General features: G+C 45.3%; 1 protein-coding gene across 1 annotated transcript in view; it reads left to right on the top strand.

The window, feature by feature from the left end:
- Positions 1-394: 394 nt before the first annotated feature.
- The window catches only part of ME3 (malic enzyme 3), a gene marked incomplete at its 5' end in the record, with an annotated part of 103,779 nt that continues 77,099 nt past the window's right edge, over positions 395-27,074 (top strand). The window contains 2 exons of the mRNA XM_081239252.1: positions 395-525; positions 3,485-3,634. Coding sequence (XP_081095378.1) covers positions 395-525; positions 3,485-3,634 — 281 coding nt within the window. The remainder of the gene's footprint in view (positions 526-3,484; positions 3,635-27,074) is intronic.

Genomic DNA, 27,074 nt, shown 5'->3' with positions numbered 1-27,074 from the left:
ATGTACCATACTGATGGACGATATTAATAATAGGGGAAACTGGGTGAGGAGATATGTGGGAGCTCTCTGTACTATCTTCTCAATTCTTCTGTAAATCTAAAACTGCTCCAAAAATAAAATACATTTTAAAAAAATAAACAAAAATAAACCAAAAGAACCCCTGACGATATAGCTATTTTCCATGTTTTTCTAAGAGGAAGCTGGAACCCAGAAGAGTCAAGATAACTGGCACAGATTGCCCAGCTACTTAAATGGCAGAGTTGGGATTTGAGTCCAGGGTCCTTGCTGTTGAGTCACAGTGACTTTGGCCTGTCTGTGAATGGAACTCTTCTGTTCCTTGGTTTCCTGCTTATCCATTTATGTGTGTGTGTTTCTTTCTTGTTCTCCCCAGGGCATGGCCTTTACCCTTGAGGAAAGGCTGCAGCTTGGGATCCATGGCCTAATACCCCCCTGCTTCCTGAGTCAGGACGTCCAGCTCCTCCGGATTATGAGATACTACGAGCGGCAGCAGAGTGACCTGGACAAGTTAGTACCTAAAGTCTCTTCTCTCTCCCCAGAGCCCCAGGCTTAGCTGTCTGTTTGCTGTGGTCCACAGAGGGTTTTCTGGATACTCTCTAGCCAGGAAAGGCTGAGAGCCCTGAGAGATCCCAGATCCAGCCCTGCCTTCCATAGGGTGATGGTCTCCTTGAGGACCAGGGCTTGTTATGATCAAGGCACAGTCAATGTGTCCTGGGAAGACTGGGAAGGGAGCCTGAATTCCAACCAATGGAATCTGGTTGGGCCCCCAGGAAGTGGTGGAATCAGAGTCAGCCCAGGAAGCACCAATAGGACTTCAGCATTCAGCAGTGGGGTTCATGGAAGGCATTTTACTCAGCGGGAAGAAGTGGGGCAAAAATGTAGGGAGAGGTATGTTAAGGAAGTGGTACGTGGCCCAGGTTCCTGGAATAGAGGGAACGTGGTGGAGAGGAGGGGAAATGGACAGGGGCACCTTGGGAAGGACCTGCGATGTCGTAGGTTGGAGGTTTAGGGGGAGTAGTTAACAGCCCTACTGCCCCTCTGGTCCCTCCCCAGTGGGGATGTAGACCTGAAGAGCCAATGGGGGATCACAGGGTCAGCTTTATCAGTCTTACTAAAGAAGGTAGTGACCTCACAGGTCACATGGCTATGAATTGGCACAGCCAGGATTTGAACACAGATAATTAGCTCCAGAGTCCGTGCTTTCAACCTCTCTGCTACAGCGTAGCTAAGAGGCGTTGAAGCTTAGTGGCTACAGGACTAGACTAGTACTAGACTGAGTTCAAATCCTCATTTTACCACTTAACAGCAAAAGTTCTTTAGCTTCTCTGGGTCATTCCCCATCTGTACATTGAGTATATCAGTGGTGTCTAACTCATAGGGTTATGATGAGGATTAAATACATTAGTATTTGTGAAGTGCTTAGAACAGTGCCTGGCCCATAGGCGGCACTATGTGAGAGCTTGTTAAATAAATGTGTCATCTTGCCATGGGCTCCAGCAGAAATGTAGGGAGAAGATAAGTGTTCCTCTTACATATCCATAGAGCTTAATGGCCAAGACTTTGGGTCCTTGAGGGTGTGGCTGTCCCCCTAGGGGCTGAGTGCAGCAGCTTGTCAGGATCTTCCCATGTCTCCCCAATACCATCCTTCACTTCTGAGCGGTAGTGGGTAAGGAAGCCTCTGCCCCCTCCCCCCTCCCCCTCCCCTGCAGCACTAACCTCTATGGTCATTACTCACATTAACTCCAAGGCCATACTGCAGCCCAAGCCAAACATTCTCTCCCTCTTGTTTATTCCACTCAGATTGGGTCTAGCCTCGTCACCCTGAAGAGCAAACCAGAAAGTACACATTGATTCCAGCTAACAATATTAGACGTGCCCTAACTTTGAACAATCCGAACTTCTCTCGTTTGTTAAATTTGCAAAGAAGAATTAAAGTCCAAGGTGAAATCCTCTTTCTTAAAGATATTAAGCCCTAAAAATCAGAATCCAAAATCTTTCCCTTTCCAGTTCTTTCCAGCTAGATGGGCCTCACTCATATGCCTGGAAAGATGTGCCAGGCTCAGGGGGCAGAGGCCTGATGCTGGGAGCGCTAGGGGGTTTGCTACTGACACTTGCCCTGTTGACTACTCTGACCCACTCATTCCTGGAGTCCCTCATTTCAGCAGGTGCTTAGGGGGAAATGCTAAGGACGCTCCCCAGCTTCTTACGGGTAAGGACAGTGGAGTGCTGGTAAATGTTTAAGAACTGGCTTTGGGGCCGTTGGGTGGGGATTTAGAGCACTTGCCAGTTTCCATGGTGTAAATACTCCCACCATGGCCAGTTTCAACTTACCAACTTGACATCACTGAATGCAGAATTGAGAAGTGATGTGTACAAATAGCTACTGAGTAAGGGAATCCTTACAGTAGTGCTGAGCTGAGATCCTGGCTATTCTAAGCATAAATCCTCCCTTCCGAAAAGTGCCTCCTAAAACACGTTTTTTAGTTCTGAACCAGTGTCTTTGGTGAAGAAGAAGAGGCTGACGCCCCAAGAAGTCACAAGACTTCCTCACAGTGACACAGCTAGTGAAGAGCAGAGCTGCAATTCACACCCAGGACCCTGACACAACACCCAGGGATCATTCCCCTGTCAGAGCATCTCTGTCACCCCACTCCATGCCAGGACCTCACGTGCCTTCGTTATCTCTCCCAAACTGTTGTCCCAAAAGGTTGCAATATCAGCAGTCACTTACACCTCATTGGGAATTTCAATCCCTTGCTTTTTTCTCCCAGACTTTTTTTGCATTTTTAGGAGTGTGAATGAAAGGCTCTTTTCCTGGCTTAGTGATTTCAGGCTTCAGGAACTAAGTAAGAGAGAGATTTTTTTGGGAACATGCTTCCTGAGATCACTTGGTACTCAACCACTGGTGAACACTGCTTGTGACAGGAGCCAGCCCTGTGTGGTAGAAAAGGCCAGTTCATATATCACTGGTCCGTCCAGTATTTTCCTTGACCCTCCCCCATCCCCAGAATGCCGTTATTCTGTTGTCATTCATTAATGTCCACATAATAATAGTATAACTAACCACCTTGCATCATGGTTGAGAGTGCAGATTCTGGAGATTGCTTAGGTTCAGATCCCTTGGGTGAATTATTTCATTTCTCTGTGTCCTGATCTCCTTGTCTCTAAAATAGTCAGAATTATAGTACCCACCTTCCAAGTCATTGGGAGGCGTGTTCCCCATGTTAAATGAGTTAATGAAGAATATTTAGAATAGCACCACGTGTAGTAATAGCACCATAAGGCAGGTACTATTCTCCACATTTCATAGATGGTGAGACACATGCTTAGAGGAGATGGTGACTTGCCCATGAAGGTGCCATTGAAAGTATCTGAGTGGGAGCCCTGGGTCTTTGCATCAGGGGCCTTCCGTGCTGCCACAGATGGTGCTCATGTGATCAGCTTGGTTCTTGCCTCACCTCCCCAGGTACATCATCCTCATGACACTCCAAGACCGGAATGAGAAGCTCTTCTACCGAGTGCTGACGTCAGACGTGGAGAAATTCATGCCCATCGTGTACACGCCCACCGTGGGGCTGGCCTGTCAGCAGTACGGCCTGACCTTCCGCAGGCCCCGGTGAGTGGTCCTGGGACAAGGGCTCAGGGAGGGGCTGTCTCATGGAGGGGAATCAATCTTCCTGCTGGCCCTGCTTGTTGGGACTCCGGAGGCGCTTTCTGATTGGGGCAGCGGCCCAATGTTTTTAAGCAGTTGCTCAGTGAAATGACCCCATGTGCAGAGAAATGAGCTGAGAGAGTATCTAGCAAGGGGATAGTGGAACTTCTTCACCTTGGAATAATAAGTGCCCGACATGTTGTTCAGAGTTGGCCTGAGAGGAAGATTTGTTTTTCTCTCCTTATCTTCCTCCAACTTCCTCCCTCCCTCTCTCCCTCCAAACCCTGCTTTCCTGGTCATCTCCAATGTGCCAACAGCTCTCCTGCCAATTCAGGCCCATGAATAATGGAGTGTTGGATGCCAGAGACTGAATTCTTTTGCTGATTCAAAGAACCAGTATTCCTTCATTTGGGTTTGACTCAGATTCCACTCAAATCATCATTTTATTAGGCAAAAATTTGGCACTGCATTTTCTTTCAGAGCCAAAGAGTTTGGGAGCAGTTTTCTAAAGAGATCACCTGGTTTTTTCACAGTGAGTTCAGCATATACATTTTTTAAAAATTAAAAAGGAAAAAATGGGAGGATTTTCAAGTCTTCAGTGCAAGGTAATTGTCAACACATAGTTCTATCACTGATGATTAAAGAGCTCCTGGGTTTATTATATGTCATGGAACGTTGTTTCAGTCTGTGTTAAAATACGTAAATTTACAACATACTGTGCACAGATGTGTAATTTATGTTTACATAGAATTTATGAATCTGTGTTTATAAATCATGCGCTATGTGGGGAACATGTAATCATGGATCCAGAACATCTTTTGTTAATTTGGAAAAACAGTCTTCCGGTTCTGAAGGCAGCATTTGGGATGAGCATTGCAGGCTGAGCCCAGGGAGTCCCCAGTGTTACCCTTGGCAGAGGGCAGCGTGTCACACCTCGTCTGGGGGAGGGTGTCCGGCTGTTGTAGCAGACTCGCCCTCATCACTCAGAGCAGCCACGCTTCTGCCATTCTGGGGCACGGGGTAGGGGTGATGTGTGGGGAGCGAGGCAGTGCACCAAGGCCCCATAGCAGTTCTGGTCTTTGACCTGCGTCTTTCAACAGGAAAGAGACTCCTGTTCCCTTATTCTCATCCCTAAAACCAACACTGGCAGAGACCTTGGAAGCTGATGGTACATATCTGAAGGATGCAGGACCCTATTTACCTCCCAGTTCCTACTCAGAGATGGTCCTTGCAGGTCCTTCCTCTTGCACAGTGCAGCTCAGCTCATGTCATTTCCCTCCTCTGAGGCTGTCAGCAGCCACCTGGGGCTTAAAGAAACAAGTCGAACACTTTGACAAAACTAAGCCTGGCACAGCCCAGATCGTCCTCAAAAATCCCATGTTCTGGCTCCCCTGATCTAGTCTTCTTGTCCAAGTATGCCTGGCATTCTCTGCATGCCTTTGCACATGTAGTCCCCTCTGCCTCAGACTCCTGCATTCTCTCCTTTCCTCATTCTCCACCCGTCAAGATTCAAGTTATCCTGCACACACACCCCTTCCAAGAGTCTCTGTGGAGCCCTCCCTGATCCACGCAGGCCTGAACTGATCACTCTGCTCTCAGCCTCCCACACAATCCATTACACATATTTCTATTCCATAGTTTTATTGTTGGTGCTTTATGTTTTTAATTATTTGTGTATCAGCCTCCTCTACTCGAATACAAATTTCTGGAGGGGGCAGGAAATGCATCAGATCCATTTCTCGAGTAATCGACCCTCAGATGGGAAGGTAGCATTGTGTACTGAGTGAGAAGAAAGAGCTAGGTGTTCGCAGTTAGCCCCATGGTTTAGTCTCCTTGACCTTGGGCAAGTTTCTTAACCTCTCTCAGCCTTAATATACACATTTATCAAATGGAGGTAATAGCGCTACCTACCTTAAATAATCATTGTGAGGGTACAGTGTGATAGTGTAGTCAGGTACCTGGCATAAATGTTAGGGTCTGTTTCCTTCAGTAACTACTGGGAGGAAGGAAGGACTGATAAATATAGAGTTCTACTATATATCTGCATTTTAAAATTTTTGCAAAGAAAATTGAGTCATTGAACATGTAATGAACAAACGTGTAACTACAGATGTGATTTGCCTCTTCCAGACTCATTGTTTCCTGAAGAGGTCCTTTAATCCTAAAGGCATGGCTCACTGCTGTCACTGGCTTGCAGCTGAGATCACATGGAAATACACGGCCATCCCACTCCCCTCTCCCACTCCCAGGCTGTGTGGGAGCCCTTCTCCACAGGCGCTATGGACTAGATTGTTAATTAAGCTGTTGGCTTCAGATAAACTAGTATCAGGCTGGTGATGGTAGAGTTTGCCTCCAGGGTCCACTCCAGAATCCAGGAAATATGCAAGACTGAATTTGAGTTAATGAGCAATTCTGGAGCTGTTACTAGGTGCTGAGCATCATGTTACACACTGTGAAGTTACCCCCAAAGAACAAAATACAGTTCTTGACCTCAAGCAATAATAATGTAAGTTGAATACAATAAAAGTTAAAAGGAAATAAGAGATTTAATAGGGACAAAGGATTACAGGAGCACAAGGGAGAGGAATATTTCTTTTCCCTGAGGGCAGCAGGAATGCTTCACCTGGAAGGCTGAATAGGAATTCCATGGGTGGAGAAGGAGGGAAAGGCCATTCCAGGAAAGGGCTTGGTTTTATCGGCTTTGTAGACAGCCTGGCAGTCAGCTACCTTGGGTATCTCCCCACCTCCTCTGCCTGGCAAGGAGGGCAATGTGAGGGGACCTAAGCCTTTACATCCATTGGCTTATAATGGATCTTCCCAAAGCCCTGGAAGGTTAGTTTGTAAACAGTGTCATTCATTTCACAAATGAGGAAACTGGGGTGGCCAAAGGAAAGGAGCTGGTCTGAGATCACATTTGGCAAGCAATTTATAAAGTGAAAATTCTGACAGTGGGAATCAGGGGAAAGCCACACCAAGAAAATGACATTTGATCTGGGCCATGAAAGATGAGTGCAAAGAATTGAGACAAAAAGTCTTTGTTGCTCTTAGATAGCCTCATCCACTAGAGGGCAGACAGCAGAAGCAAGAACTACAATTCTGCAGCCTGTGGAGGAAGACCACATTCACAGAAAGACAAACAAAATGAAAAGGCAGAGGACTTTGAACCAGATGGAGGAACAAGATAAAACCCCAGAAAAACAACTAAGTGAAGTGGAGATAGGCAACCTTCCAGAAAAAGAATTCAGAATAATGATAGTGAAGATGATCCAGGGCCTCGGAAAAAGAATAGAGGCAAAGATCAAGAAGATACAAGAAATGTTTAACAAAGACCTAGAAGAATTAAAGAACAAACAAAGAGATAAACAGTACAATAACTGAAATGTAAAATACACTAGAAGGAATCAATAGCAGAATAACTGAGGCAGAAGAACAGATAAGTGACCTGGAAGACAGAATGGTGGAATTCACTGCTGTGGAAGAGAGTAAAGCAAAAAGAATGAAAAGAAATGAAGACAGCCTAAGAGACCCCTGAAACAACCTTAAACAAAACAACATTCGCATTATAGGGGTCCCAGAAGGGGAAGAGAGAGAGAAAGGACCCGAGAAAATATGTGAAGACATTATAGTCGAAAACTTCCCTAACATGGGAGAGGAAATAGCCACCCAAGTCCAGGAAGCACAGAGAGTCCCAGGCAGGATAAACCCAAGGAGAAAGACGCCAAGACACATAGTAATCAAATTGACAAAAGTTAAAGACAAAGAAAATTATTGAAATCAACAAGGAAAAAATGACAAATAACATACAAGGGAACTCCCATAAGGTTAACAGCTGATTTCTCAGCAGAAACTTTACAAGCCAGAAGGGAGTGGCACAATATATTTAAAGTGATGAAAGGGAAGAACCTACAACCAAGATTACTCTACCCAGCAAGATTCTCATTCAGATTCAACGAGAAATCAAAAGCTTTACAGACAAGCAAAAGCTAAAGAGAATTCAGCACCACCAAACCAGCTCTACGACAAATGCTAAAGGAACTTCTCTAAGTGGGAAACATGACAGAAGAAAAGGACTTACAAAAACAAACCCAAAACAATTAAGAAAATGATAATAGGAACATACATATTGATAATTACCTTAAACCTGATTGGATTAACTGCTCCAACCAAAAGACACAGGCTGCCTGAATGGATACAAAAACAAGATCCATATATATGCTGTCTACAAGAGACCCACTGCAGACCTAGGGACACATACAGACTGAAAGTGAGGGGATGGAAAAAGATATTCCATGCAAATGGAAATCAAAAGAAAGCTGGAGTAGCAATACTCATATCAGATAAAATACACTTTAAAATAAAGAATGTTACAAGAGACAAGGAAGGACACTATGTAATGATCAAGGGATCAATCCAAGAAGAAGACATAACAATTATGAATATATATGCACCCAACATAGGAGCACCTCAATACATAAGGCAAATGCTAACAGCTATAAAAGAGGAAATCGACAGTAACACAAAAATAGTGGGGGACTTTAACACCTCACTTACACCAATGGACAGATCATCCAGACAGAAAATTAATAAGGAAACACAAGCTTTAAATGACACAATAGACCAGATAGATTTAATTGATATTTATAGGACATTCCATCCAAAAACAGCAGACTACACTTTCTTGTCAAGTGCACACAGAACATTCTCCAGGACTGATCACTTGAGTCACAAATCAAGCCTTGGTAAATTTAAGAAAATTGAAATCATATCAAGCATCTTTTCCGACCACAATGCTACGAGATTAGAAACTAATTACAGGGAAAAAAACCATAAAAAACACAAACACATGGAGGCTAAACAATACATTACTAAATAACCAAGAGGCCACTGAAGAAATCAAAGAGGAAATCAAAAAATACCTTGAGATAAATTACAATGAAAACATGACAATCCAAAACCTATGGGATGCAGCAAAAGCAGTTCTAAGAGGGAAGTTTATAGCAATACAAGCCTACCTCAAGAAACAAGAAAAAATCTCAAATAAACAATCTAACCTTACACCTAAAGGAACTAGAGAAAGAAGAATAAACAAACCCAAAGTTAGTAGAAGGAAAGAAATCGTAAAGATCAGAGCAGAAATAAACGAAATAGAAACAAAGAAAACAATAGCAAAGATCAGTAAAACTAAAATCTGGTTCTTTGAGAAGATAAACAAAATTGATAAATCTTTAGCCAGACTCATCAAGAAAAAGAGGGAGAGGACTCAATCAATAAAATTAGAAATGAAAAAAGAGAAGTTAAAACGGACACCACAGAAATACAGAGCATCATAAGAGACTACTATAAGCAACTCTATGCCAATAAAATGGACAACCTGGAAGAAACAGACAAATTAGAAAGGTATAACCTTCCAAGACTGAACCAGGAAGAAATACAAAATATGAACAGACCAATCACAAGCACTGAAATTGAAACTGTGATTAAAAATCTTCCAACAAACAAAAGTCCAGGACCAGATGGCTTCACAGGTGAATTCTATCAAACATTTAGAGAAGAGCTAACACCCATGCTTCTCAAACTCTTCCAAAAAATTTGAGAGGAAGGAACACTGCCAAACTCATTCTATGAGGCCACCATCACTCTGATACCAAAACCAGACAAAGATACTACAAAAAAAGAAAATTACAGACCAGTATCACTGATGAATATAGATGCAAAAATCCTCAACAAAATACTAGCAAACAGAATCCAACAGCACATTAAAAGGATCATACACCATGGGGCTTCCCTGGTGGCGCAGTGGTTGAGAGTCCGCCTGCCAAGGCAGGGGACACGGGTTCATGCCCCGGTCTGGGAGGATCCCACATGCCGCGGAGTGGCTGGGCCCGTGAGCCATGGCCGCTGAGCCTGCGCGTCCGGAGCCTGTGCTCCGCAATGGGAGAGGGCACAACAGTGAGAGGCCCGCATACCACCAAAAAAAAAAAAAAAAAAAAGGATCATACACCATGATCAAGTGGGATTTATCCCAGGGATGCAAGGATTCTTCAATATACACACATCAATCAATGTGATACACCATATTAACAAATTGGAGAAGAAAAACCATATGATTATCTCAATAGATGCAGAAAAAGCTTTTGACAAAATTCAACACCCACTTATGATAAAAACCTCCCCAGAAAGTGGGCATAGAGGGAACCTACCTCAACATAATAAAGGCCATATACAACAAACCCACAGCAAACATCATTCTCAATGGTGAAAAACTGAAAACATTTCCTCTAAGATCAGGAACAAGACAAGGATGTCCACTCTCACCACTATTATTCAACATAGTTTTGGAAGTCCTTGCCATGGCAATCAGAGAAGAAAAAGAAATACAATTTTGAAAAGAAGAAGTAAAACTGTCACTGTTTGCAGATGCCATGATGACTGTACATAGAGAATCCTCAAGATGCCACCAGAGAACAACTAGAGCTAATCACTGAATCTGATAAAGTTGCAGGATACAAAATTAATGCACAGAAATCTCTTGCATTCCTATACACTAACAATGAAAGATCAGAAAGAGAAATTAAGGAAACAGTCCTATTCACCATTGCAACAACAAGAATAAAATACCTAGGAATAAACCTACCTAAGGAGGTAAAACACCTGTACTCAGAAAACTGTAAGACACTGATGAAATAAATCAAAGATGACACAAAGAGATGGAGAGATACACCATGTTCTTGGATTGGAAGAATCAATATTGTGAAAATGACTATACTACCCAAAGCAATCTACAGATTCAATGCAATCCCTATCAAATTACCAGTGGCATTTTTTACAGAACTAGAACAAAAAAACCTTAAAATTTGTATGGAGACACAAAAGACCCCGAATAGCCAAAGGAGTCTTGAGGGAAAAAGTGGAGCTGGAGGAATCAGACTCCCTGACTTCAGACTATACTACAAAGCTACAGTAATCAAGACAATATGGTACTGGCACAAAAACAGAAATATAGATCCATGGAATAGGATGGAAAACCCAGAGATAAACCCACACACCTCTGGTCAACTAATCTATGACAAAGGAGTCAAGGATATACAATGGAGAAAAGACAGTCTCTTCGGTAAGTGGTGCTGGGAAAACTGGACAGCTACATGTAAAAGAATGAAATTAGAACACTCCCTAACACCATACAGAAAAGATAAACTCAAAATGGATTAGAGACCTAAATGTAAGACCAGACACTATAAAACTCTTAGAGGAAAACATAAGAAGAACACTTTTTGACATAAATCACAGCAAGATCTTTTTAGATCCACCTCCTAGAGTAATGGAAATAAAAACAAAAATCATCAAGTGGGACCTAATGAAACTTAAAAGCTTTTGCACAGCAAAGGAAACTACAAACAAGACAAAAAGAGAACCCTCAGAATGGGAGAAAATATTTGCCAACGAATCAACGGACAAAGGATTAATCTCCAAAATATATAAACAGCTCATACAGCTCAATATTAAAAAAACAACCCAATCAAAAAATGGGCCGAAGACCTATATAAACATTTCTCCAAAAAAGACATAAAGATGGCCAAGAAGTACATGAAAAGCTGCTGAACATCACTAATTATTAGAGAAATGCAAATCAAAACCACAATGAGGTATCACCTCACACCAGTTAGAATGGGCGTTGTCAGAAAATCTACAAACAACAAATGCTGGAGAGGGTGTGGAGAAAAGGGAACCCTCTTGCACTGTTGGTGGGAATGTAAATTGATACAGCCACTATGGAGAACAGTATGGAGGTTCCTTAAAAAACTAAAAATAGAATTACCATATGACCCAGCAATCCCACTACTGCGTATATACCCAGAGAAAACCATAATTCAAAAAGACACATGCACCCCAATGTTCATTGCAGCACTATTTACAATAGCCAGGTCAGGGAAGCAACCTAAATGTCCATCGACAGACAAATGGATAAAGAAGATGTGGTACATATATACAATGGAATATTACTCAGCCATAAAAGGGAACGAAATTGGGCCATTTGTAGAGACATGGATGGAGCTAGAGACTGTCATGCAGAGTGAAGTAAGTCAGAAAAAGAAAAATAAATATCGTATATTAACGCATGTATGTGGAACCTGGAAATATGGTACAGATGAACTGGTTTGCAGGGTAGAAATAGAGACACAGGTGTAGAGAACAAACATATGGACACCAAGGGGGGACAGTGGCGGTGGGGGGAAGGGGGATGAATTGTGAGATTGGGATTGACATATATACACTAAAATGCATAAAATAGATAACTAATAAGAACCTGCTGTATAAAGAAATAAATAAAATTCAAAAAAAAAGTCTTTGTCTACAGTGACCCAAGCACACCCACCTCCCCCTTGCTAGAATGCAAGGCCTCTGGGACCTTATGGAGGGTGGAACAGCAGACTAGAGGGGCTGGGTAGGAGAACTGACCAGTGGTTCTGCCCAATACTTGGTCTCCTCCCCACTGCCCAAGGGGGCTGGATTAATGGGGAGCTGTTTCACACTCCCATCCTGGACTCACTGGTGGTTCTCCAGTGGGTCAGCAACGGAGAGGGTCTTGACAGCAGAGTGGAGGTCCATGTGGGTGGAAACAGGGCCCTGCCAACCACCTGATCCCAGAGAGCCAGGTCGACCCTGAGTGGGTGTAGAGAGGGTGCTGCAGAAGCTGGACACGTAGCATGGAAAACAGATGTGTGATGGTCCCGGCAGGAGACCTGCAGTTGTACTAGAACCAGGAGAAAAGCATCATCATAATAACTGCTTGCTAAAGGCCAGGTGCTATCCTAAAATCTTTATATAAATTACCCCTTTAATTATCACAGACCCCCTAAGAAATAGGTACTATGATCATCGTATTTGTAGATGGGAAAACTGAGGCACAAAGAAAACTTGCCCAGAGTCACACAGCTCATAACCAGCAAAGCCAGGACCTAAACCCACGCAGTCTGAACCAGAGTGTGGACAGATAACCTCCACACCATGCTGCTTGCTAGAGTTTGGGGCTGTGCACATTTGGTGGGTATTCAGGATGGGGTGCCCTTGCAGCTCCTGGAATTTGATTGCCCAGGGGTCTGAGGTGAGGGTTGCTATCTATATACTGTTTCCAGAGCCTCTCCTGGGAGGGAATGAACCCCACTATCAGGACCACTGGGTGGGGCTGAGGCAGGCACTGGCAGACTGAACCGTCCTCTTGGATTCATCCCTCATGCTCTTGGTACAGACTTCAGTTCTTCAGATGATTACCCAATTAAATTATCTGACACGTGACATTCTGAGCTGTTGCTCCAGGTGTCCACTTGGCTGCTTTCCTGGTATTGACTGCATACCTGCATTGCTCCTTAGGGAAAGGAGAGTTTGGGATCCACCCCAGCCCTGAGCTTCATCTGAGGCCTGGCTGGGAATGGATTTGTGGATTAAGATCCGAAGGGAGGGCAGCCCCAGGGCCAAGAGGGAGAGGGCCAGGTACTTCTCAGTTTCTGAAATGATAAACATTCCTGCCAGGTTCTTGGGAACAATGGAGTCCTCTGTGAAAGGGCTTGGCCCCCAACCTAAGCTAATTAGATCTAGCTGAGGCTAAAATTGACCCTTCAACACCCCTGGGGCTCTGCATCGCCTCACAACCCTGAGGGAGATGCCAGAGTGTCTCAAGGACACCTGAATACCCCTGGGCAGACACAGCAGAAGGTTCTGGGCTCTGGAGCCCTCCTCTGCCCCTTCCTGCGCCTGCCCTGACACACCCCCTGCGTGTGCCTCCATGGGCCATGGGTCCTGGCTAGCCTAGCTTAAAGGAATGCACCCAAGGTCATTAGTGTATGACTCAGAAGAGGTGGAAGCCAGAGGAGAGGCCAGGCGAGAGGAATACAGTTCAACCACAGAGCAGGTGTGGAGAGGAAGCCAGTATGGTGTAGTTTGCTGTCCAGTGTGAGCGAATGTTCTCCCTTCAGGAGGCCACCTCCCGTGGACCAGCCCGGTCCTCACCCTCCGCGTCCTCTCGAGCTCCAAGCGCTCTGCACACACATACCTGTACGCCTAACACTTCCCGGCCCCCCTTTTTGAACTGCCACACGTAAAGGGCGCTTGTCAGTGCTCGGCAGCTGTGATCCGCCTGACCCATCTCCGCTAGGATCTGTCATCTGACACAGTCACCCCACCCAAGAGTCTCAACTGCAGGCCTCGAAATGCCAGCCACTCTGTTGTTTGATTCAGACCTGCGTGATCTGTACTTGTGCTTAACTGGCACATCCACCAGCAAGTACTTGTGCAGAATTACGGGGCCATGATGAGTTAGAAAGGTGAGGGTAGGACGTGGGACTTGGTTTCCCCAGTCGAGGTTCTGTGGCAGATACCTGAGGACAAATTCGCATTTGGACAAAGCCAGCAGCCCCTGGCCCTACGCCAGGCTCTTGTCTCTCTTATCTGCAGGTAGATGGGCTTCTGTACACAGGCCAGTACCAGGTACACAGGATATTAACAGCTACTGTTGATTGAATTTTACCAGGCTCCTTGAGAGCCCAAGTTAGGTTCTTTGTGTACTTGATCTCTGAGCCCTACCACAACCCTGCAAGGTGCTTGTTACTTTACCCAGATGAAAACTAAGTTGTCTAAGACATCACAGTGGACCCAGAGCCAATTCCCTGTATTTATCCTGTGTTCATAGTCCAGCTTCTTGTGGCCCTGGTAAACATGACGCCTCACAGACAAACACTTGCATTCTTTTCTTTTTTTTTTTTAAAGGGCTTCAAATGCTTGGCTTTTTATTTATTTGTTTGTTTATTTATTTATGGCTGTGTTGGGTCTTCGTTTCTGTGCGAGGGCTCTCTCGAGTTGTGGCAAGCGGGGGCCACTCTTCATCGCGGTGCACGGGCCTCTCACTATCGCAGCCACTCTTGTTGCGGAGCACAGGCTCCAGACGCGCAGGCTCAGTAGTTGTGGCTCACGGGCCTAGTTGCTCCGCGGCATGTGGGATCTTCCCAGACCAGGGCTCGAACCCGTGTCCCCTGCATTGGCAGGCAGATTCTCAACCACTGCGCCACCAGTGAAGCCCAACACTTGCATTCTTGAGGGACACACGTGAGGTACAGACACACACACCCAGAGGGCAGGATACCATGGTGGTCAGAGCACCGGAGCTGGAGTCTAGAAAGAGGGGGTCAGCTCCCCCAGTAACAACCATGTGGCCTTGAAGCCTGGCTGCTCCCGGCCCTTGAGCCTGGATCACAGGCACTGTGCACCTCGTGGGGACGTTGTGCAGGTCCGATGAGCTAAATGTGTATGAATGTGCTTTATCAATTGTAAAGGTCCTCAAAAGCTTGAAGGGGGTTTACTTTTTCATCTCTTCCTCTCCCTCCCCAATCCCCATAAAAGGATGTGATTAAAGCTCACACTCACCCCCTTGGGGTTTCCTGCCTGCCACTGTCAATGTCTGGCGAGCCCTTGCCTCATTTTTTACACTGGGACCCTTTTATCTTCAACCACCTCTACCATCTCCACACACACACACACACACACACCCCTCTCTGCTTCTTAAATGCCTACTAAAGCCATTTTCTAGCCACGTACAAGACTGATGTTGCCAACACCTTGACCAAAGCTACTCTGGAAAACAAAGACAACTTTATCTCAGCAAAAGTCAGAAGACCGCTGACACCCAGGACACCGTCTTTGATCACACTGCAATCTGGACTGCAGCCCATCTGTCAGTTCATCAGGAACACACACACACACACACTCCCAGCGTAAATGGGAGGCAGGCAGAAAGCAAGGATTAGCCTCATCAGACCAGCTGTCTCCTCCCCGTCCTTAGGGCCCCCAGTGCTGATTCCTTTGCCAGAGCCTGCTCCACGTCCAGTTATGCCCAGGTTCCTCTGCCAGACTCTTCCAGCTGTGATGCTGGAAAGGCTCCCTGGAGCAGAGCGAGCACAGGGCTGCAGCTGGGTCTGCTTCACTTCCTGTCTTCACTTCCACGTCTGGCCCTTTTAGTCCCCCAGCCTTGGTGTTCTGAGCAGAGCACGGGGTTAGGAGTCAGGACACCTGGGTTCTAGCCCTTGCTACTCTCTTTCTGGCCATGACTCCTTAGGCAAGCCACGTAGCTCCTTAGGCTCAAGCAAAGGTGGTGGCGTTGGGTGGTATGGCTTCTGTGATCTCTTCCAATTCTAACCATGTAGGATCTAGTAACTCAAGCTCTATAACCAAGTTACAAGTAGGATCTTCAAGTGAGCCATGGTCGCCTTATGGAGCTGAGCTGAAGTTTCTCCACCTGTAAAATTAAAAGGTCAAGTTAGGGCTTCCCTGGTGGCGCAGTGGTTGAGAGTCCGCCTACCGAGGCAGGGGACATGGGTTCATGCCCCGGTCCGGGAGGATCCCACATGCTGTGGAGCGGCTGGGCCCGTGAGCCATGGCCGCTGAGCCTGTGCATCCAGAGCCTGTGCTCCGCAACAGGAGAGGCCACAACAGTGAGAGGCCCGCGTACTGCAAAAAAAAAAAAAGGTCAAGTTAGAGCAGGAGTTCTCAGTGGCAGCTGTGACAAAAAGCATCTGCAGTAGTTTAAATCTGAATCCCAGAGGTGGGGCCCTGGCAGCTTTAGTTTTCAGGAGCACCCCAGGGATTCTCTTGGGCAGTTGCTGAGTAGGGTAACCTCCAGCTTGGATCTTCTCTGACTTGTCAGGAGTTGGTAACCTGCAGCCCATATCTTCCAGGCCACCCCAGGCTGGCAGTGTACTGACAGTTAGGGTCATGATAATGTAACAGAAACTTTATCTCCAGCTCAACCGTCAGCAACCAAACTGTTGAACCTCACTGCCAAGTTCCCTCATGTCTCATTCACGTGGTTAGTGGAGGGGCGGGTAGTCTCATATGTGTTTCCCCCGCCCCCCAATTTCCTCCTGAAGCCTCTGTCACTGCACAGAAGTCACCTGTCTCCCAAGCTGCAATTCATCCTATGTCAATAGTTCATTAGACGGGAAAAAGCATCAGACCAAAGGTGACTGATTATTTGGAAGAGGGCGTGATTCAGGGTACCCTGGCTCAAAAGAGGAAATGGGCCAATTGGAGTCCTTTCCAGGAATTTGAACTGACAAAAGGGAAAAATTATATGGAGAGAATTTTCCAGTTAGGAAGGGAAATTAGGGCAAAAAGGTTGCTATGGTTTAGATTTTAGAGTTGGATCATGGTAGGCCAAAGGCAAATGCCAGCTATGATGGGGCAGAAAAAAAAAGAATAGGGAATAAAGGATCGGATCTGTGGAGAGAGAACAGGGCAGATGGGAAAGAAAGAGGGGAAAACAAGCAGAGCGAGTGACGGTCCCCAGAACTGCCTCAGTTCATGATCATTTTCCACTCCAGTTCCTGTTCACAGATTTACAGTGAACTCTGTTCCTCCAGAGGGAACTTAAGTGAGCCTCTGCTTTAGGTCCCTGGAAGAGCCAGACAGAAGAAGAGCTGTGAAATTAGATGGTTCTGATTAGTGCCCCAATCCCCTTGTTAATTGGGTGGATGGAGCTAACAGATTAAAGTAGGGTGTCTCAAACTTTAGGGTGCACTAAAATAACCTGGAGGGCTTGTGAAAACAGACTCAGAGAGTTGACTGAGCCACCAAGTTCCAGGCGCTACTAGTGCTGCTGGTGCAGGGACCACACTTTGAAAACCACTTAATTAAAGGCTGGTGAAAAGTCACTCACGCACTGTGGCTGTAAATTTGCCTCTAAAATTCCTGGCATTTAAGGCAGATAAATGCAAAAGGAGATGAAAACACATGGCTTTCATTTTCTGACAAGAAAAAGCTTGCAGGCTTATCTGCAGAAGTGTCATTTTGCTGAGAGTTCTGACTCACATGTGGGCATCTTCCCAGACAGACCAGCTGGGCAGTCCAGGGTCTGTCATGGATCGTTTGGCGCCAGTGATTGGGAATTGATGCTGGAATGGATCTGAGGAAGGTGGCACGGGAGTCCTTCCAGAGCGTGAGGTTGTTCAGCTGTCATTTGACATGAATGTCATGTGGTGTAAGTTAAATTGTATCTGGATCCCACATTGCAGAAACACTTTGAGACAGAGAGATGGAGGAGAGAAGGACCTTTTTTTTTTAATTTTTTTTTTTTTTTTTTTAGTAAAGACTTTGTGGGGTTTTGGGGGTTTTTTTGTTTTTTTTTTTTTTTTCGGTACGCGGGCCTCTCACTGTTGTGGCCTCTCCTGTTGCGGAGCACGGGCTCCGGACGCACAGGCTCAGCGGCCATGGCTCACGGGCCCAGCCGCTCCGCGGCATGTGGGATCTTCCCAGACCGGAGCACTAACCCATGTCCCCTGCATCGGCAGGTGGACTCTCAACCACTGCGCCACCAAGGAAGCCCAACTTTGTTTTTTTAGGAGCAGTTTTAGGTTCACAGCAAAATTGAAGGGAAGGTACAGAGACTTCTCATAGACCCCCTGCTCCCACACATGCACAGCCTCCCCATAAACAACATCCCTCACCAGAGTGCTACATCTGTCGCAACTGATGAACCTACAGTGACACATCATTATCACCCAGAGTCCATAGTTTACATGAGACTTCATTCTTGGTGCTGTACATTCTATGGGTTTGGACAAATGTATAATATAGTATCATACAGAGTGTATTCACTGCCCTAAAAACCCTGTGCTCTGCCTGTTCATCTCTCCCTCCCCTACTCCACTCCTGGAAACCACTGAGGGTCGTTTATTTTTGTGTCTGAATTACATGGGTTTCAATCACTGAGGGAAATGGCTTCTTTTTTAGAGGAAGTTTAAAGATTTACAGACGAAAAAGTGAGTTTGTACTTCATTGCATGTGACCTGCCTTCATTCAGGAGCAGCTTGCTGTGTGCGGAGGATACAGAACCCTCACCCGCAACCGGCACCCATGAGTCTGGGTGTAGGGGGCTCAGAGTGAAGGTAGAAAAGGTTGAGTGGCCTCACACAGATGCAAAGATTTTATTTTTCTGTTCAAGCTGGAAGCAGATGAGCTTTATTAACTAGAACAGGATGTTCTGAGTTTGACTTCCTTTAGCCGAAGGCAGATTTCCCTGGCAATTTAAACAAACTGATTTTTGTTTCTTTTTTATCTGACTCTGTACTTTTCCTCCTTTGTCTCTGGCAATCCCAACCATGGTGATCAAAAGAATAGGTGTGGGAGAATTTCCTTACTGAGAAGGAAATCCGTACATACAGTCAGGAGTTGAGTAGACCTTTCCGTAAATAACCTTGATCTCTCATTAACCTGTAAAATGCACTAAAGCTTGTGTTTGCTCACAGAAACAGACTCACAGATACAGAGAACAAACTAGTGGTTACCAGTAGGGAGAAGGAAGGGGGAAGGGATGAGATAGGGGTGTAGGATTAAGAGATATGAACTACTATGTATAAAATAGATAAGCAACAGGGATATCTTGTACAGCACAGGTAAATGTAGCCATTATTTTTAATAACTTTAAACGGAATATAATCTATAAAAATATTGTATCACTATGCTGTACACCTGAAACTAATGTAATATTGTAAATCAACTATATACTTCAATAAAAATAAAAGCTTGTGCCTGCTCAAGCTATGTTTAGTCCCCAAAGAGCAGTTTCTTAAGAGATGCTGCAAATAGTGCAAATATTTTGAAAGGTTCCAGACTAGAGGAAGAGTAAAAGATCATTGCTGTAGAATTTCTTGAAGAAAAGTGAAGGCTGTCTTGCCGGAAAAGAACCCACCACCAGCTGGCCAACCCCCAAAATCCAGTATTATATGCCCCTGCACCCACAGGAATCCCCCAAATTCCTCACGTAACCTGGATAGGTAACATTGAGAATTTGAAAACTTGATCTATAAACTAGTTTTTTAGAGACTAATATCAAACCAACATTCCCCTAGATCATAGGGACTGGGACTTAGGAAGGAGAGGTTTTGTGTGAATGGGACGAGAAGGAACAGATCAGGAAGAGTGTGTCTGGGGTGCTGGAGATGGGAACAAGGCTCAGGCAGGGTGCCCCGGTGTGGCATCAGCAGTGTCCAGAAGGTTACTGGAGGGGCGCAAGTGAAAAAGCTAAAAGGACAAAAAGTAAAGTGAATGGTAGAAGATGGACCTCTCCAACTTCACACAATTTCTCATATGAGTTCCTCTCCTGTACCACAAGCTTCAGGGGGGAGATTAACTGTGTTTTGTTCTGCCCTGTGTCTCCCAGGGTGCCAAGCATGGTACCTTTGGGCACCTACCAGAGAGAGGACTTAAAGACCATCTTTTGATTTGGTTCCATTCAACAAGCATTGATTAAGTGCCATCTTTATGGTTGGCCACCATAAGTACCTGGGAGATCCAAATGGAATAAGACAGTTTACTCATGGTCCCTAACCTTGAGGAGTTTACAGCCCACGTGAGGTGAGGTGCAGCCCTAAGGTGATACAAGCCAGTTACTAAAGTGTGATCTGGATTGTCTAGTTTATTTTGAAAGTATGGAGGTAATTCATTATGGTAAGAAATCGCTCCGCTGAGTTGTTGGCTCTTGATCTAAACCTTGAGAACAGGATTTTGATTCATGGTGGGAAGGTGGCCCAGCACAGTCGCTGACATACAAAGATTTATTGCGTGAGTTCCAAGCAGGAGGAATTGCATAAGCAAGAGGTGTGGCTAGAACAAGCAAGAATCACAGACTCTCAGGACTGGGAATGTAGGAGACACTTCTTGCTTCTTAACAAGAACCCCAGGTTTCTTTCCAGTTCTTTCTTCCCCCAGAGGGCCATGTGCTTTGACAAGCCTTGGCCCTTCCCAACACCAAGCAGTGGGTCCTAATTAATCCCAGCCAGTCACAGAGAAGTTCCCTTACCAGTGACAATTCTGGTTGAAGAGCTGTGAGGGCTCTGCCCAAGGATTCCAGGAAAGGTTTTCTCATCACAGGAGAGCACCTTGTTTCCCGGATGTTCTCATGTCTGCCTGGGAACTGTGACGATCATCCTACAGTTGTGAGGAAGACAGTGCAGGGACACAGCTGTAACACCAAGGATGGTCATGGAGGGAGCCTGCATCCTTGGTGACGTTTTGAGCCAGTAAATAAACAAATCCCAAGTTGCCTTCCCCTGGATTTCTTGTTATGTGAAATAAATTTCCTCTTTCCAGCCAGTTGAGTCAGACTTTTCTATTACCTACAGCTGCCAGCAGTGCCCCTTCCTGATGGGATGTTTGAATCACTTCTGTCATATAACAGTGGCTCCTATTTATTTATTCAGAGCTTTCAATGCACGAGGCACTCTCCTAGGTGCTTGACTCAGGCCCACAACATCTCTTTCAGTTTTGTGATGTTAGGCCCATTTTCATGAAGAGGAAACTGAGGCCCTGAGATTTAAATAACCTGAAAACAGTTACATATCTAGTACACAGTCAAGCTGCGATTTGAACCCAGGCTCCAAAGCACACACCCTTGGCTACTGCCCATCATGTCCTTCTGAGCCTCTTCTCCCTGGTGATGGAGCTTCTCCAGGACAGAGGACTCACCACCACCGTGTGCACAGCATGTGTGAGGAGATCACTCCATCAAGTGGGTGGGGAAGGAAAGGCCAATGTGAGGCCAAGTGAGGACTTTGGATTTGCTCATCAGGGATCACAGTACACTTCTGAGAGGGGGGCTACACCGAAAGCATTTTCCAAGGAGGATAGTTCTCGGAGGACTAAAGAGGAGCGTCCACAGAGCACTGCTGTGTCAGCTGAGGGACAATGAGACAAGAGCCTGACAGAGCCTGAGATGCAGAAATGAAGGGTGAAAATGCAGGACATTGAGAAAGAGAAGCCTGCAGGATGTGAAGACTAGTTGGATGTGAAGGTGAAAGAGAGAAGAAGAAACGTCAGATGTGAACTGCATCGCAGTGCAGTGACAGGCATGGAAAGTTGAGCTTGGGCTCCAGAACTGGAACAGTGAGCTGGATCAGAACAACGGCTGCCACTGCCTTCTGTTGAGGGGTCAGGACCACGATAGTCGCGTGACCTTTATTCTTTGAGTCTCACAACAGCCCTGAGAAATCAGAATATGTTACTGTCCCCATGTCACAGAGGAGAGGTTCAGAGGTGATGGGACACTTGCCTGGAGCCAAAGGGCTAGTAAGTGGCAGGATTCAAACCCGAGTCTGTTCTGTTCCAGGGCCTTTCCCTCCTTCCACACTGGAACTCCCTCTAGTCCTGCATTGCTCAGCATTTCTTAGTCATGTGTCCCACACATATGTCCTCCTCAAACTGACAGCTACAGGGCTTCCCTGGTGGCGCAGTGGTTAAGCATCTACCTGCCAATGCAGGGGACACGGGTTCAAGCCCTGGTCCAGGAAGATCCCACATGCAGCGGAGCAGCTAAGCCCATGCGCCACAACTACTGAGCCCGTGAGCCACAACTACTGAGCCCACGTGCCACAACTACTGAAGCCCGTGGGCCTAGAGCCCACTCTCCACAACAAGAGAAGCCACTGCAGTGAGAAGCCCGCACACCACAATGAAGAGTAGCCCCGGCTCGCCGCAACTAGAGAAAGCCCGCGCTCAGCAACGAAGACCCAACGCAGCCAAAAATAAATAAGTAAATTTATAAAAGAAAAAGAATGACAGCTAAGCAAACACATTCCTTAGACTGAATGAAATTAGCCACAGGGATCTGCAGGAGCCCGCGTGCATCAGTCTCGGCTGGAGTCCCCTGCGGGGAGACGGGGGCCGTGTCAGGGTGCCCGGTTAGGGAGCCACGGGGAGAGAGCCAGGGTTTGCACCTTGGCAGGATCTTCACACCCGCACAGGCAGAGCCCTTCAGGCACATAGCAAGGACACACCAAGCACTTCATGGATCCTGCTCCCATGATACGTCCTTGAGTTGGTATCAGGTTATTCAATGGCTCCACATTTAAGCGCACCCCCTGCACAGCCAACACAGATGCTACCTGTGTGCCCCCGACAGCTCCCTCCCCACAGCTCCCAGACAACTCCCCGCTCCATGTTCCAAGACAGGCTGAGACGTTTGCCTCCTAAGAGGACTTTGAGAAGAGTCACATCTTTCCAGGAAGTCTTAGGTGAGGCCTTGTCTGTAAGGAGATGGAATAGATTCCCTCTTAAGAGACCCTTGAACTCAGCATTTCTGTCAGTTTGCCTCTCTTTGCATCCTACAGTGACAGGATCACGGAGCTCAAACCGAGGCCAAGAGGGGACATGACACCCTCCCCACCGGGGGTACAAATCAGTGGAAACAGTAGGACTAGAACTCAGGTCTCCTGACTCTTTATTCCCTTACTGCCGTGCAGAGAGATAGGTAGGTGTTCCCCCGCCATTTGAATCAAACTTAATTCGTAATTATTATTTACATTTATATAACACTTTGAAGTTTGAAGGTGAATTTAAATACAATCCTGCCAACTGCTCTGTGAAACACAGGGCAGCCCCTTTCGCGTGACGAAATGGGGGATCCAGAGGTTGACTCCCCCAGGCTCTCTACAAATAGTAAGAGAGAGAACTGCACCTGGAGTTGGCAGCTTTCTATTTGTCATTCAGGACTCTTTCCACGACTGGACTGACTGTAAGCTTCCGACTGGCAGGAACCATATTTGTTTAGCTCATCGTTGGATACCCAGCACCCAGCACCCAGCACAGAGCCTGGGTACACTCCTTGTTAGATGGAAGGAAGGATGGATGGAAGGACCAATGGATAGAAGCATAGGATCAATGGATAGAAGAAAGAGTCTTATTTTCCTGATGACTTCTAATAGATCTTTGGGGAGTGAGCTTCTATTATTAATGGCTCCTTAAAAACAAAGAGCTTTACCTCTGTAATTTGGTTTAAAATTCATTATGTCCTAATTTTTTAAAATGTTAATGTAAATTACATTTGGTTCCTTTAAGAATCTTCAGCAGGAAGACTTGCCCAGGACTTGGGACATAGTAGCCATTCGATAACTGTTTCTGGAATTTAACTGAATTTAAAAGCAAGGCTGGAGAGGTAAAAGTAATTGCAAAAAGTCTCTATGTTACTGGTATAATTAAAGAACAGACTATCTATTACTTGCAAAATAACTTTATCTCCAAATCCAGGCCTATCCATTGGGAAGAAATCAACAGCGAGAATGGAATGAGATCATGACCTGCATTTCCAGAATCTTTGGTTCCAAAAGATTAATAACGATGTCCAATCCTCACCACAAATAGGTGCAATAGATTGCCCTTGCCTGCAGGTGCAGGATGGACCCTGCGTGAGCCAGCTGTGCTTCTTGTGTGCAACCAAGTGGAGGGACGTGGATGTGAGGTTGTCATGGTAACTTTTTCACTGATTGGAAGAATAGATGTAGCTGGAGTGAACCTCCTTGGCTCATATGGGGGTGGGAGTGGGGTAACGAGTAGTAAGGGGCAGAGAGACTTTTGTCTCTCTCTCTCTAGACAAAGACGGTGCAGGAAATTTGAATTCAAGTAATAGAGCAAAATCAGGTAAAGTGCTGGCTAGAATTAGGGTAGATAGGTAATTAAATGATTTTGATGATCAAACCAGAAATGGGGGGGTGGTGTTTGAGAGTAAACCTCTACCCAGGCCAGTGGTTTTAAACTTTTGTAAGAGTCCACTTTAAAAAATTACAGACTGTAGCTCCCTTTCCCAAGATTCTGTTTCATTGTGTCAGGAGTGGGGCACAAGAATCTCCATTTTAAAACTACTACTACAAACTTGGGGCTTCCCTCGTGGCGCAGTGGTTGAGAATCCGCCTGCCGATGCAGGGGACACGGGTTCGTGCCCCGGTCTGGGAAGATCCCACATGCCGCGGAGCAGCTGGGCCCGTGAGCCATGGCCGCTGAGCCTGCGCGTCCGGAGCCTGTGCTCCGCAACGGGAGAGGCCACAACAGTGAGAGGCCCGCGTACCACAAAAAATAAACTAAACTAAACTACCCAAACTCATTATCCTACAGGAAATGTATGGACTATATTGGTAGCACGTGGACCATAATTTCATAAACTCTCCTCTGGGTAAGCAGAGCATCAGAAATCAAACTCAAGCTGGAGCTGACAGCTGTTCTCATCTGATGGGAAAACTTAGGGGAAAATAACAGCTGTTTTCTACTTAGTCCTAGTTTTAAAACAAAACAAAAACCAGAGTTTAATTATTCCATGATTGATAACAGTTGAGTTTCTGAAATAAGCTACTTTAGTTTATACATTATACTTTCTTTTAAACTTACATTCTACCAAATGCTTCCCTCACTGACAGAAACCAGCAGATGTTCACTTTGCCCGATGGCCTTTCCCCATCTTACCCAATGACAAATTCCCACGTACCCTTTAAAATCATCCCAAATGTCTTCATCTCTTGCCACCTCCTTAGTCTCTGTACCCACACTCTTGCTTGCAGAATATTTTGATCCTTCTTCTATGTCTGTCCACAGTGGCCTCTGCTAATACTCTACTAGTGAACTTACTACATTGTTATCCAGTAGTTATTTACAGACCTGCTCCATCACTCTCTCCTCTATCTGACGGAGCTTAGCAGACAGTGTGTCTCATTCATCTTTGTAACTTTGCCCTTCCCTTTCTTTAACTCCTAGCATGGCAGTTCCCATATACTAGAATGAATGAATGAATGAATATATGTTCCATAAGGGCAGAGACCTTTGTCTGTTTTGTTAACTGACGTGAATATTCCAAATGCCTAGAACAGGTCTTGTCACAAAGAGGGGTCTAATAAGTAATTGTTGAAATAATTCATGAATGAGTGCTTAGCTTACACAGCCAATAGAAAAGAAAGACCGGACCTGCTGTGTTTCTCAGCATAACAGTAAACATTTTTCATAGTGGCACAGTCTCATGAACAGGTCATGATTGAGCTTCCCATTTTATATTTCTGGCATCTAATAGTTTGGGGTTTAGCTATATAGACCCAAGGTATTCTAATAGAGAAACAGAAGTAATATTGCAAGCATATAGTTCATACCTACCTAATCGGATCAAGTCGACTTTTTTCAGCCTTCCTCATCACATTCTGCTACTAATGGTAAGCCTCGGATACCAATGATTCTCTAGGAGAGTTTACATGGAGTAATAGTAAAAATAGCTTCTATTTATTGAGCACTTACTAAATGTACCAGGCATTGTACTAACTGCTTTCCATATATTATCTCTTTTCATCGTTTTCAGGCAACTTGATTAGAAATGTTTTATTATCCTTATTTAACAGATGAAGAAACTGAGGCTTAGATGTAATCATTTGCCAAGGTCACTCAGCTACTAACCAGAATACATGAGATTTGAGCCTAAGTCTGAGCTTCTGCTCTTGAGCTTCACAATAACTCTATAGTGTTTTGAATTCAGTGGGTCCAATTGGAACACACGTCGTTTCCCAGTCATCTCAGAGTAAATACTTTCTTGGCCTTCACCTTCCTGATCTTGAGTTTTCTGAGACTTCTTCCTTTAAAAAGATTTATAGTTTGGAGGCTAAACTCAGTCAAAATGACAAATTACATCAAATGCCCCGCACCCACCTCACCCCAGCTTAATTATACCTGATGAGTAGCCCTTTCATACATTTGGTTCCAGGCACTTAGCTGTCTCTTGCATTCGCTTCCAGTGATCAGGGTCCCTGAGGTTTGCACATATGTTTTCCCAGTGAACTTTTGTCCTCTCTGAAAACTGCATTCTGTTCTCTTTTATTAAATTCCAGCTTTCATGACTAATATACGGTGATAGCTCCAGAAATGTTTATACGATAAATTAAAGTGGGCAGAATCTTCCGCTTACAAGTTGCTTCAAGATAGGGCTCAGATGTCTACCAATAGAATTGTCTCATAAATGCTAGCATAAAATTGATCCGAGCTTTTACAACTTCAGCTTGCCCTTGGCTTAGGGGCCTATTGTTTCAGTGGGTTTCGACAGGGTCCTGTGCTCGTAGCCTGTTTCTCAAGCTGAGGCTACAGAGATTTATGACTCAGTTGGAAAAAGTATGTGGGACTACTTCTCAAACCTGCTTCAGAAAAACAGGATGTTTCTCTCTCCCAATCTTGCACATACCTGTAAACAAATGACTCATTGGCAGGGCCTCTGAGTCAGAGGTAGGGAATTTTCAGTCTCTCAGGTTTATTTGCTTGGATAAATCAGAAGTTCATGTTAGAACAGAGCCACGTTCCAAAAACTTATTGCCCAGAGACCCAGATTAACTAGAGACCTTCTAGACGGTAGGAAGGTGTGTGTTTGTTTTATAAAGTGGAGGCATGTGTGGGTCTGTGCCATGTTCACAGCCATAAAAGAAAGTGAAGAGTGTTAAGTGTGGCTTCTCAGAGAAAACGGGGCCTGAAACCTCTGTGATTATTATTGTTGGAAGAGTAAATATTTCAGTAGAACAAGAAACTCCTTTGTACCATCTCTGCCTGAGTTTTCTTGGCCTGTTTTAATATTTTC

The sequence above is a fragment of the Mesoplodon bidens genome (genome assembly GCF_964165515.1).
Source record: "Mesoplodon bidens genome assembly, chromosome: 7".
In the NCBI taxonomy this organism is placed as follows: Eukaryota; Metazoa; Chordata; class Mammalia; order Artiodactyla; family Ziphiidae; genus Mesoplodon; species Mesoplodon bidens.
This window is presented reverse-complemented; position numbering and strand designations above follow the sequence as displayed.